This window comes from Oxyura jamaicensis, chromosome 3, assembly GCF_011077185.1.
Source record: "Oxyura jamaicensis isolate SHBP4307 breed ruddy duck chromosome 3, BPBGC_Ojam_1.0, whole genome shotgun sequence".
Lineage (NCBI taxonomy): Eukaryota > Metazoa > Chordata > Aves > Anseriformes > Anatidae > Oxyura > Oxyura jamaicensis.
Genome location: NC_048895.1, coordinates 93,873,236 through 93,886,373, shown reverse-complemented (window position 1 = coordinate 93,886,373; position 13,138 = coordinate 93,873,236). Strand labels below are relative to the sequence as shown.

General features: G+C 41.0%; 1 protein-coding gene across 1 annotated transcript in view; it reads left to right on the top strand.

The window, feature by feature from the left end:
- Positions 1 to 13,138, top strand: part of LRRC1 (leucine rich repeat containing 1) — a 73,121-nt gene that overhangs the window by 20,731 nt on the left and 39,252 nt on the right. Inside the window, exon 3 of the mRNA XM_035322192.1 lies at positions 11,148 to 11,226. Within this exon, the coding sequence (XP_035178083.1) occupies positions 11,148 to 11,226 (79 nt within the window). The remainder of the gene's footprint in view (positions 1 to 11,147; positions 11,227 to 13,138) is intronic.

Here is a 13,138-nt window from a genome sequence, read left to right as displayed (position 1 = left end):
CCTCCCCACAGTTAGGTAAATCCCGTCCAGGATTCTCACGTCACTGGTGAATTTGGGGTTGCTGAAGCAAGCATATGTAGTCTGGGCAGGGCTCCTGTGCTTTGCATCGAGTTTCAGAGCAAGTCTTTGCTCTATGTGGTACAGGAGAGATCCTGCTCTAGGCAGAACAAGAAACGCCTGTGTGCTGTTTGTTTTCCCACAGCGCTCGGGACAAGCTCTCAGTCTCTGAAGACCCTGTGACTGAGAAAAGTGCAATGCCAAGGAAGGAAGATTCACTCAAATTTCTGCAGTTTTTCCTTGGGGCCTCGGCAGGCACTGTGCTTGAGCTTCCCTCTCTCCAGTGCTTCTTGTTTGCAATCCCTTGGAAGTGCAGCAGGCTGCTTGCTGCCCATGCTGTTCCTCCCGCAGAGGTTTCCTGCAGCGGCTCCCCACCCCCTTTTCTGCAAAATCCCCCACAGAATCCCTTGGGGGCTAAGTTCGTAGAGCTTAGGGCCCTGCCATCCCAGGTTCATTAAAATGTTAATGGCTGTTCTTGTTTTGTAGCTTCTTCCAGACAGGAGGGGTACAGCCCAAAGTTTCTGTAGTTAACGTAATGCATGCTGATATTTGGGATTATGCATGCCATGTGTATGCTGCGCTGTTGTAGACACGGTGCATTCCTTTATATTGTCCCTCTTGTACAAGAATGTGTTTTTATTTGTTTGCCTTTGATAAGTCTTAAATCCTCTAGATTCCACTGATATGTTTTTGTCACGTTGAGTATTACCTAAAACACCCCACAGGTGTTAACTTATTTGTAGTATTTTTGTCTGAAGGAAGTTTCTACCCCACATACTTTTTCTCAGTAATTTATGTAGAGTGGAATTAGGGATTATTATTTCTTTTTTCTTCTTAAAACCTTTGTAGTGGGTTTGTGCTGGTTCTGTTCTGACTCCGGTCTCCGTGGAGCTGTGATCGGTTAGGTGGTGAACCGAGGACTGATAGGTTTGCTGTGGCAGCTACTGAAGAAATCTGTGCGTGGGCAGGCCTTGTCAAGCCATATTTGACTCAGCATGATGCTGGATACCAGAATCTCAAAATGGTTCTTTGCTTTGATATCACTTTAATATTTCAGTTCAGTGTGTGAGCTTGGATACCTGCTGTAGAGATAGACTCTGGCTATATGTTAGTTACTACCCATTTCTGCAGTTTCTGGTTAAACTGAGTTCATGACTACAGATAAGTACAGTTGTTTTGGATGCAAGTGTCATGAAATCAGGATCTGCATTCCAAAAATCCTGTCTGAACATGGTTGCCACATTATGACAAATATGCTACCATTTCTGTGCTGCTATAGGATTACCCTAGCAGTAGAGATGGTTCCTCAGAAGCATCTAAATAGTAGTAACACTGTAGTGTAAGGAGAGAGCTACTGCTGCTAAGGGCTGACAGTCTGACAGTGCCCAACATCCCTCAGGTCACCTTCTGGCAGCTGCAAGCCATTGTCCCAAATGCAGTGAGCCTTAGTTTACTTTTTCCTTGCTTCCAAAATGCATTATATTTGTAGACTTGGAAATTTTCAGTTGATACTGCCTTCAGTTTTCATTGTACTTTCAGAAATCAAGAGCAGCAATATTTAAACTCCATTTTCAGTTGCAAGCAGTTTGATATTACTGCTTTGTATTTGAAATGTTTGTTCTTTTCAGCTGCTTTACAGTCTAATTAAAAGTCTGTTTGCAGGTCTTAGTCATCCTGGGAACACCACATTCATTGCATGCTGCGTGATATATACATTTATTCAAAGAAGTATTTTAAAGCTTCCTTAGGGTGCTTCTGGAGCACACGTAGCTGATGTACAGAGCGTCAGTTACTGCAGCAGGAGAGTGGTGTGTAATCTGTGCTTCACTTTCTCTCAGTGTCATCTCACTCACTTGTATTGAAGCATGCATACCCATGCTTTCTCTTTTAATTCAGCTGGCTGCTATCAAATACATACCCATCATTCCTGCTGTAGAATTATCTTCCTTCTGCTTGTAAAATGGGTAAGTATCCCCACAAAAAAAAAGGCAAGATAACCAGTGTTTTCCTACTAGAAGTACTGACTGAGAGGAAAGGGCGTGAACACTTGTTTCAGTACAGCCTGGGCTTGTGACCCAGCCATTTAACAGTGAGAACATAAGCTAATTAGGCAGAAGCACTCTAAGGCTTCTGATCCTGTCCTGCAGTTCCACTCAGGCTGCGGTCCATCATCTACCAGCTGCTGCCTTTTGACCTCTGGTCTAACCTCATTTCTCTCTGCCTCTGCTGTGCTTCTCCAGCAGACCTCCTCCGTGAAGCCTGGCACCAGCCACCGCAGCACAAATGTGCTGGTACAATGCTGGCAGTAAATGGTAAAACTCAGACTGCTGGGGAGTACATGTAAATTGACACTTGCTTGGTGGACAAGAAAGAAAAAGAAGGGAACAAGGTGTGTGGTGAGGCAGTAGGGTTTGCAAATGGATATATATATATTGTTAAAATATGTGGCTGCTAGATTTGATAGGCTGCTTGTTTGCCTTCAGAACTGCCTTCTGTTCAGGTGGGCACTTAAAGACTTGCTCTCCAATTCCTGCCAAAGATGGTTCTTACCTGATACAAGAAAGCATCCTATGAATGCTCTCACTGTAGCCTTCATTGTGAACACCTGAAAACCATGGGATCAGAGACCATTGTTGTTTGTATAGTGGCAGAACACTACTGCAGGTGATGAAAAGCTTTAGCATATGTCAGGCTAGTGACTTAAATTTGTGTGTGTGCTAATGAAGGCAAGGCTTCCTTGTTGTAGACCAGCAGAAAACAGTGGTTACTTGCTGGCGGTTGTATGTGTGTTAGTACTAATTTCTAGTGACTTATTTCCTTTGTATTATCTTCCATACCTCCCTTGAAGTTAGTTTAAAGATACTGTTTAGAACACAGTATCACCTTAATGTCTTAAATGTGATGTTTAGGGATCGATACACAAAGAAGAGTACTGGGGAAGAAAAATATCTACTGCAAACTGCTTTCAGATGTGGAGTACTGCTGAATCCCATAGATGTGTAGAAATTCTTGCTCACTTTGAAGAAGTGATGTGCAAGTTGGAATTTGTGAATCTCTGTCACTAAAATTCAGATGAATGTGATGTCTGAAAGTTGCAGGAGGAGGAGGTGAGCTTTGCAAAGTGAGAGAGACAAGACCCTATCTAGTCAGTGAAAACAGCCTGTCAGGGAAGGGGGAAGAAGAAACAGCAAGCACTGGCTGTGATTGGGAAAGAAGATAAGTGAAATCTCATGGTGGAATGATGTAATTAGGGAAGTTTAGAAGGTGTTATTTCTAAATGCATTACAGAAAAGTAGATTTTTTCCAACACGGTGATTTTTCTGTTGTGGTGTATTCTGCCAGATTTGGCTGTTTTTCCAAGGGAACCATGCTGAAGCACTTGTGTGTATATCTAGCAATTTTCATCCCAGTATTTGGCATCCAAATTCAAGAGAAGGCTGTGGATGATTTCTAAGGTTTTTTTTTTTTTTTTTTTTTTTTTTTTTAATAGAGTTGAAACAGAAACCTTTGGTCAAGCATTAAACATCAAGTCATGTGGGAGTGACATAAACTAAATACTTCAATTTTTTTTGCCATTTTATGATCTGTAATCTAGATTACAGTCTGCAAACAGGCTTTGTTAAGCCTTTTTTTTCCAGTGTTACTTGGGGTTTTTCTTAGGGAAGGTTAGATGCGATGACCATAACGTTATTGAAGAATTGATCCAATAAATGTGCAACTTTGCTGTTGCAATACTTACGCAGTATCTGTCATCCACAGCTTCATAGGTAGAATGCTATTTTTTTTTTCTTTTATGAAGTATTTAATTCTTTGCTAGCCATGAAGTCCAAGACGGAAATTTTCATAAAAATGCCTCCTAGCTTTGTTTAACTCTCTCTTTTTGGTTAAGTGCTGCTGAAAGATAGAAGACCCAAATTCCTTGCTGAACTCAGCCGTTCCACTTAATTCACCTGGACTTGCTGTTTCCCTGTGCTCTAATCTTTGAGCTTTCTCCCTGTCCCTTTTCCTCATGTTTACAATTAGCATCTTGTGATTCTATGTTTGTGCTTGTTTCTGCAGCTGAGAAGGACGGGCTGTTGATTTACCACAGGCTAACTATTCAAAAAACAGCTCACTTTTAAGTCTTTACACAGTTGTCTCTTAAGTAACATGCCTACTACTATCTATGTATCTGTAAAATGCTCTTTTGTGAACATTTTTTTTCCTTCTCTACTCCTTCCTTGAAAAAGGGAAGTGTACAGAAACCAGGAGGAGGAGGAAGGCATATACTTACCTCACTTCAGTTTCTTGTTAATTATACGGTAAGGGATTTGGTTGAGAAAACCCAACCTGAACCTGTTTGTGTATTTTCTGTAAAGCTGTGAAGGTGGCTCTTAAAAGAGCAATCTCTTCTGTTCTTTGTGTATCCTCCGCCTTAGAGTTTGAAGAGGAAAATGTTACAACCTGTACAAGAGCCACTTAATCATAATAGACTTTGCAAGAGGCTCCTGTCACATTTTGTCCCAGAAATTGTAACACTTTAAGTAAAGAGGTTGATTACTTCAGCCTTTGGGGCTAGCAGCAAAACCTTCTGCCTTTCAGAACAGAAAACAATGACAAAGCAAAACACATCAGTGTTTTTTTAACAAAAACACTTCTCCAGCCCCTTGAGGAAGCAGACCCTCTGGGAGCCACAGGTCGCTGCCCTGGGAGGGGTGGGGGATGTGATGGTGGCCTCTGTGAGGTACCAACCTCCTCAGCTGGACTCTGCGGGTAAAGTGCCCTTTGCAAAGACAAATAAATACTTGCAGCACAAATTCCTTCTTGCAAGGCATTTCTCTAAGTGGATAGTTTCCGCCTCCTCAGTTTGGAAGGTGGAGGAGGTGGTGAACAGGAAGGGAGGACTTTTACCGAGGGCAGGCTTCAGCCTGCTCAAGCCAGGCTTCTCAGAGTGCTTCTGTGTCATGGATGGCAGCAAGGACCCCCTGGAAATGACAGGAGAGCCTCGGGACTCCTGAATCCCTCAAGCACCATAATGCTTCATGATTTAATGGGCTAGCTGGACCTTTAATGTGTGCAAGTAACATATGCATATTACACAACACTGCAGTAAATACTCAAGAGGAGGTAGGGGGGAAATTCTTCCACATATCAAACTGGATGCATGTAGTCTGGTTATCTGCCCCCTGAGGGATAGTGCTGCATTGGTTCATAGTCTGGAATGGCCTTACTGGGCAAAAAAATGGCATAAACTCGTCAATACAGTAACGAGTTAGCAGTCACTAAGCAGCGTGCAGGGTACGTAAGGTAGCGTGGGCCTTTTTTTCTGACAGCCTAGGCCAGTGCTGTGGGGTTCTCTTTCCTGGGGGGCGTGCCAGGCTGTGGCCTAGGTACCAATCATCAGAAATTATGTTCTCTGTTGCAGAATATGTAAAGAACGCTGGCCATGTAGGCTTTCGGTAGAGAAAAGAATATATAGTTTTTGAAATTTTATAGAAAAATGCTGTAAAAATGTGCCATATGAAAGGTTTTATCAGTTTAAAATGAAAGCTGCCTCCCCCTCACCCTCCCAGTCACCAGAGAAAGGGAAGAGAGGGAAAGGGGACTGAGGCATATTACAGTTGTAAAAATCTTCATCATATGTAGATTAGCACCAAACAAAAGAATATTTAGAAATAATTTTCTCATTCAGGAAGTACAGAATTCCCTAGTATCACACTTGATTCTTAAGTCATGTGTACAGTGCTTGAAAGATCATTCATTACCTGATACCACAAGTTCTTGTGCAAACTAGAAAGATAAGTATCTGAAGAGGTATCTTGAGTAGAAATATGTGTGTGTGTGTATATATGTATACACCCTCTTATGTACATGACTGCCAAGCTTGATTTTTTTTTCATCTACTTTGCTGGCATGACTTTTTGCTGCCACTGTATTTGTAGTGTCATACGTCACAGGGCTTATGCTTGGTTTATAGCTTTATTATTAGCAATGCTGCACAATCTGTATGCCAGAACATCTGGGGCATCCTTTAAATGTGGAACATTCGTCAGTATGTGGCATTAGAAGAATCCTAGATATTTAAGTAGGATTTGAATTGGTTATCCAGCAGTGGCAAGAACAGCATTCAACCTTATTGCTGCTAATATTGGTAGAGATGTATGTGTTAATGTCTGTAGCAAAATCTAGTAGTAAACAGAAATGGCAAAAGCTGCTTAATCCATCAAGAGACAGAAGGACTTCTTTACGTTTTAATATCCTGTGTTGCATTTCAGTTGATTATGCCAATGCTTCTATTATGGATGATCATCTCCTTTGCTATAACAATCACCCCAGAATTTTTGTCATATACTAAACTGCTCCTTGCCTTTTTTCTTCTGAGGTCATTTATTCAAAACAATGCTATAGTTGTCTTCCCATGTAGTGATAGTGTCATAACTTGGTTGTGTTTTGCCTGATAAATTTCTTTTATCTTCATTTTTCAACCATGTTTTAATTACTAAAAGTATAATGAAACTCAGCTCAAAGAGAGGCACTGAATTTTTGTCTGTCCTTTGTCTGTTAGGTAGAGGAGAAAAAAGAATACTGAAGATATTGGGGGGGTGGGGGGGAGGGGGAATTTCCCTTTTTTCTTGTATCCATTACGCTTTGTTATTGAAGATTTCTGTTCATGTAATGATTTCATAGTCTGCAATAAATAGGCTGGGAAAGCACACTTTACTTTCAAAACAGATTTTGTCATTTGCAAATGCATCCAAGCTACAAACAATGTACATGCTGCTTTATTGCAAGTAGTATCCTATGCTGGAGTAAGTTTTTACTTAGCTCAGATACTTAACTGTTATTGTAGATAATACCCAAGCCTTGTAAATGAAGGAGTGTATAAAAATAGTATGGTTTGAGAACATATATATATATACACACACATATATATGTATGTACACATATATATATATGTATATATTTTTTCCTGTAGCCCATTATATAGCCTTAGAAAAGAAATTATTTACGGTATGACAATGAAACCACACATTGGTAGAGGAAATGAGTAGTATGATTAGTTTCAGAAACTTTGTGTCATCATCAAAAATTTAAGTTTATATTCTGCTTTATATGTTTTATGTGTGTGTATATATATATGTATTTTCAAAACAAATTAAAATAATTACTTGAGCTTTTTTTTGGTTTGTTTTTTTGTTTAATCCAGGTGAAGGATTCACACAGCAAGTGTGCATCTGTATCTGAAAGGTGTGTGTCTGTGTGCAGATATGCATGTATAAAAGTTGTGGACACTGGCTTGGTTGCAAAGACACAAGTTATTTAGAGTCCTGTGAAGCTTCAAAATAGCAATGTCCATTTCAGGACTCCTAAGGCAGTGACAAATACTATATAGGTTCCTGTAGTTCAATACAAAGATCTGCTCTGAACTAGTTAAGGCTGATGTTAGTTAAGGCTAATGTTAAGTATAATTTTGATGTGGGGAGAGGGTAAGAAGAGAGAGAAAGATATTAAAAAACAGGAGAAGTGAGCCACTGCTTTTCTGTTAATTTCCAGCTATTTTATCCAGAGAAGGATGGTAGGAAGAATAAATAGCGGATGACAAACTTCTGTACTTAGTGCTGATTAGCAGAGCTCTTGGTATCGGTGTTTCTCAGTGCTGCAGTGCAGGTAGAGGTTCCAACGTCTGTTGAGTGTATGTAGGACCTTTGTCGTCAACAATCCATTAGTGTAAATTCAGTCTTATGCAGACAGTGCTTGCATCAAGGATTGGAATGAATGAAACCTTTGCTGTCTGTGTCTGTAAGTGCAATTTTGATTTTGTTTTGATTTCATGTGTCACATACAGGGAAGGGGAGAGTTTCCAGGTCTGTGTGCTGTTTGAGTTCCTTTAGAGCACCCTTTTAAAAGTGAATGCTTTTTACATGAATGTGTGGGTGTTTTTTTTTTTTTTTTAATTTTATTTATTTATTTATTTATTCTTTAAAAAAAATTTACTTGCCATCTGCTTTGCCAGACAGAGCACTGTCCCTGCAATGACTTCAGTGCTTTTACTTTCTGGAGTATTAGTGGCATGCAAATAGTTTTAAGTATTTCATGTGTTGCAACAGTTTATCACTTTATCACAGAATTTATCACACGTTCAACATTTAATCTGGCAATCTTAATGTGGGTTTCTTTTTTTTTCCTTATAGGTATTTAGAAGTCAATATTCATAGCTGTTTAGTCCTTTCCTATGGTAGGGACAAAGTGTGAGCTTTTGACTCAGAAGCGAGGTCAGCAGAGATGGGTGTGCTTGTGGCACTTTAACACAGGCTGCTTCTTCCGGGTGTCCCTCCTTTGCATTCAGCAGCTCTTGTGGCTCCTCCTGAGGTAGGTTTGTGGCTGCTTCCAAAGTTTTTGGTGAAGAATCTGCTCACCGACTGTGTCACTGAAACATACTCTGTCTGGGCAGATTAGTGAAACCCATGAAGAAGCTTGAAGAGTTTTGACCATGAGGTTTAGTCCCTCTTCTGCCTGTTATAATATCCCCCTGTACAGGTGTCTGAGCTGTGGCACCACAGCTCCCTGCCCATTTTTGCAGGCTCCTGCACGGCCCTTTGGCAGGGGAGTTTTGTATTTTTGTGAGGTGAACTGCTACAGAGGAGCAATCTCTTCTTAAATCCTGATTTGAGGACTCCGTTTTACCCACCCTATCTAACCTTTAAGGCCTCGCTTAATTTTTCACACTGACCTTAGAGGCCTTACAGTACCTAAAGGGGGCCTACAGGAAAGCTGGGGAGAGACTCTGTCAGGGAGCATAGTGATAGGGCAAGGGGGAATGGCTTTAAACTGAAAGAGGGCAGCTTTAGATTAGATATAAGGAGGAAGTTCTTTACTTGTGAGGGTGGTGAGGCACTGGAGCAGGCTGCCCAGAGAAGCTGTGGATGCCCCATCCCTGGAGGTGTTCAAGGCCAGGCTGGATGGGGCTTTGAGCAACCTGGTCTGGTGGGAGGTGTCCCTGCCCATGGCAGGGGGCATGCAATCAGATGGTCTTTAAGGTCCCCTCCAACCTAAACCATTCTATGTTTCTATGATTTATCTTGCTGTTACTGGATTTCTAATATTAACTGTTTACCCTCAGGTATCAAAGTTGTTAGGAAAGAGTTTTGTGAGAGATATAAAGCATCTCTGAGAAGAGTTTGTCTCTAAAATACTTTGTTTTCTTGTACGGGGGAGATGGTGCCATTGTCAGACCTTAGGCTTTGTGTAGTTTTAAAAGGATTATGTTTTCACCACCCCATAAAGCGAACTATTTGTACCTTGTGTACCACTTCATGTAAACCTTACACTGAGCGACTTTGGCCCTGCGGTTTGGTGCTTTGTTGTTCTTCCATGTGCTGCATTGTGGATGTTCATCTCTGTTGTTCATAAATTGTTTTGATATTTAGTAATGCTCAGAGTGGATCCATCATCTGAATGCACAGTGTGTTTTTGGGGTTGGTGAATGGAGCACTCCAGAGCTATTTGTAAAATTCAGGAATCGTTCATCACGCTTTGGCTTTATAACTGCTTAGGCAATTTCAGACCTGTGCCAGGTGAATATGCAGGGAGCACTAGGGGCTGTGATACAGTTTATGTTCCCTTTGGGACAAGGGGATGACTCCTGCACTTCTGAGAGCACCACTTGAGATGCAGTGAAACCCACTGGATGGTGTCTGTCCACCTCCAGCCCTTCCCAATTACTTAAGAAACAGGAAAAGGTTCCCAGGAGATGTTCTTGTACCAACCCTTTGTTGACCATTCACACCTGGTGATGGGGGGATTTGGGGGGAACACCTGTTCATGCTGGTTTGGAATTCAGTTCTGAGCTGGAATGAGTCAGAACAAGTGCATTTGCTCGGATGGCCTGGGAGGAGATGGAGCCTGATGGGCAGGTACTTTTCTCCTGCTGTGTGCCTCCCATCACGCTGCTCATGGGGAGAAGAGCTGAATGAAATATATAGGCGTTCAATCCTGAGCTACTCAGCTAGGTAGGAAGAGACCTAATTTCCAAATATTTTGCAGCGAATTTAGGTCACTGATGGCTGCTGAAGTCAGTGGTGCTACTTAAATGAGGAAAATCTATGAAGACATTTCCTGAAGTATTATTTGTGGTGAGAATTGCAGGAAGGGGAGAGGGAATAGATGTAAAAGAAAAAATGGAAATAGGAAAACCTGATCACAAGACTGATTTTTATTTTAAGATTTACTGCCTTTTCTGTTGAATTCCTTTTCAAGTGAATCATAACAATCTAAATTGTTAAACAAGGAAACCAAGCATATTTGTTCCATTCTTGCTGGATCTCGATGGCAATAAACAAGGACTTGCACAGAGGGCCCACAGGCTACTCATAGAAATGTAGCTGGAAGTAAGAGGCCCAGAACAGCATTTTATTTTTAAGATAGCATTGACGAGCTTCACTAGATAAATGTGTAATATTGAATATACCTGAAAGAAAAAATGTTTTCACATAGAAATAGCTCTGATTAGTTTCTGGCAATGTGAAGTAGTATGCTAGCTCTTACTTGGGACCTGCTGTTTGAATTTTTGAATAATATTTTCAAATTAACTGTCTTTACTGTGAGGAAGGCTGGTTCTGTTCCCATGTGTGTGTTATGAGCAGAGAGACTTGCATGTTCTCTTCTTTCCTTCCTTGTTTTCCCTCCCCCTGTACTTTCTGCCAGCACAGATTGTGGGTGTGTATTGATCAAATTACAAGAGGTTCAGACTTTAATTAGTTCTTTAGAACAGTCTTAGGATGTGGAGAATTTTTTATTTTTTTGGACAGAGACTGATAAAGATCAGTCCAAGGACAGGTGAGTAGTTTAGGTTCAGTAAAAAGCATGTGGAACAGGAGAGGGAAATGGGATTTGAAAAAGCACAAAATGGCTCTGCCCTGCTAGTTGCTCTTGCTCTCATTTGAAGTACGAGTACTTGGACATGAAGTAGTCTTGCATGTTGAAATGTCTTGAAAGATACCAAGATAACTCCTTGCAGTAGCAAGTTACTGAATGTGATGAGGCAATAGTTTCAGTGTAGATGCAGTACAGTTGTTGATGATGTTTTTTTTTCCCCTTTTTTTCTTCCACAGATATTCCTGAAATACCAGAAAGCATCTCATTCTGCAAAGCACTACAGGTAGCAGATTTCAGTGGGAATCCACTGACTAGGTAATTTCCGCCTTCTTCTTAGTACTTGCCATACCAGAATTACAATCTTGCTGTAACAATTACAATTTTAAATAAGCCCTTAAAAATTGTGATCTAGCGTCTCTATGAAATCTTGCCAACAGCGTCTGTCTCTGGCAGTGATTGTAGCAGAAGTTCAGATTTAAAAAGCGATGCGTGTCTTTACTGGGAGGGGATGAAATTTGTTAGCCAACCAGGAAAAATGTAAATCTGATTCTCTCAATTTTCATTTCTCTTCTTAAATGCGTAGGATAACCACGCTCGTACTTGGGAGAGATAAGGCAATGGTTAGCATGAATGCATTGGCACAAACCCAGGTGCCTGACAATTTGGAATAGAGTGTAGATCAGCTGCTGCAGATAATGGCTTTTTCTAATGATTAAAGCTGGGACTAGTGTTTCATCACTCTCCCATCAATTGGGACACAGTGACATGCAGTAACATGTGGCAAAAATGCACCGCATACGTTGTTGGCTGCTACTGCAGCTCCTGGTCGGTGTTCTGATGAACTGGGGCCTGGGGATTACACACATCTACAGAAGAGGAGCTTTGTTTACATTTCTCTGTTCCACTTGCTGACAATTTGGAATTTGTATAGTGAAATGAGACTGGAGATAGCAAGGAAGAGAAGAGGTGATCTGCCAGCTCAGGCCTTTGAACGCTATTTGGAGAACAGTTTCCTAAACCAGCCTGTGCCACAGAGCTCCTTTGTGATGCTGAGCAATTCACATAAGCCGGAGTATTCACAGTGGGCATTAACCGACTTGCTTTGCTTTGCGCTGAGATAGGCTGGGAATACTTGCATGATTAGCTGGCTGGCTGGAGTGCATGAGTGGTAACAAACAGCTGAGTGTCTGTAATATCTTAAGCCGCTGCAGCGGTTTTGCAGGACAGCTTCTCCCACATAGGCAGCTGAGATTCTTCAGAGCTGCGCTTTGAATATAGCGCATAGTGCATGCTAAGTTCTCTGGAAATTCGGATCTCTAAGCATTAAAGGGACACTTGTGATCTTAATCCCTGGGCCTCTGTAGCCCATTTATATACTGAGGATAATAATACCACAAAAATCTGGTAAAGCAAACTGAAGCTGAACTGGTGTTTAGATATTAAAGTGATGAGGGTCTTTGAACAGCCTTTTCCCGGAGATGAGTGAGCTGTACATAAAGCACAGAGCTGCATCTCATGGTAATGAAATAAAATAAAATAAAATAACTAGCAGCATGTTAGCTGTTGTTCTCCATTTTGTGCACTGAATAAGGCCTGAGGCCCAAGCAATGGATCTCCTTCAACAGCATCTGTAAGGCATAACTACAGCTGAGAGGAATTAACAAAAGAATTGAAAGGCTTTTTAATGGGGTTGAAATAGATCACATAATTCTTTGTTGGTGGTTGCAGGAGAACTTTAAAAATTCTTGATAAAGTGGCTCCAAAGTATGTGTGTGTGCTGGAAAATATCACTCCAAGCAACCTAGTAAGTTAGAAAACAGAGATAACAGAAGCTGTTTACACATGGTTGCCTGGTGCTTCCTATGATGAGGTCCAGAATTTCAGTTTTACCTGTGTAACAGCATGTAGGTCTTTGCACTAATTAGCCCAGATGAAGTGATAAAGCCTAGCAGTCATTTCCTTTTATGTGTGATGTGCTGGAACTTTTTTTTTTTTTTTTTTTTTAGCTATTGATTCTTGCTCTGATTTTCTCTAAGCTTAAAAGCCAGTCAGAGATCTTCCCAATCAATGCCCTTCCACTAATACAGGATGTTACCTCATCAAATTTAATGGCTTTTGAATCTGCAGTATTAAAAGTGGCTGCTTTTCAGCTGCTTTCAGATGATTTGGGGCTTACATTAATAAAAAGGAGGCCCATTTTTGTAGGTTAGACTAGAAGACCACAATA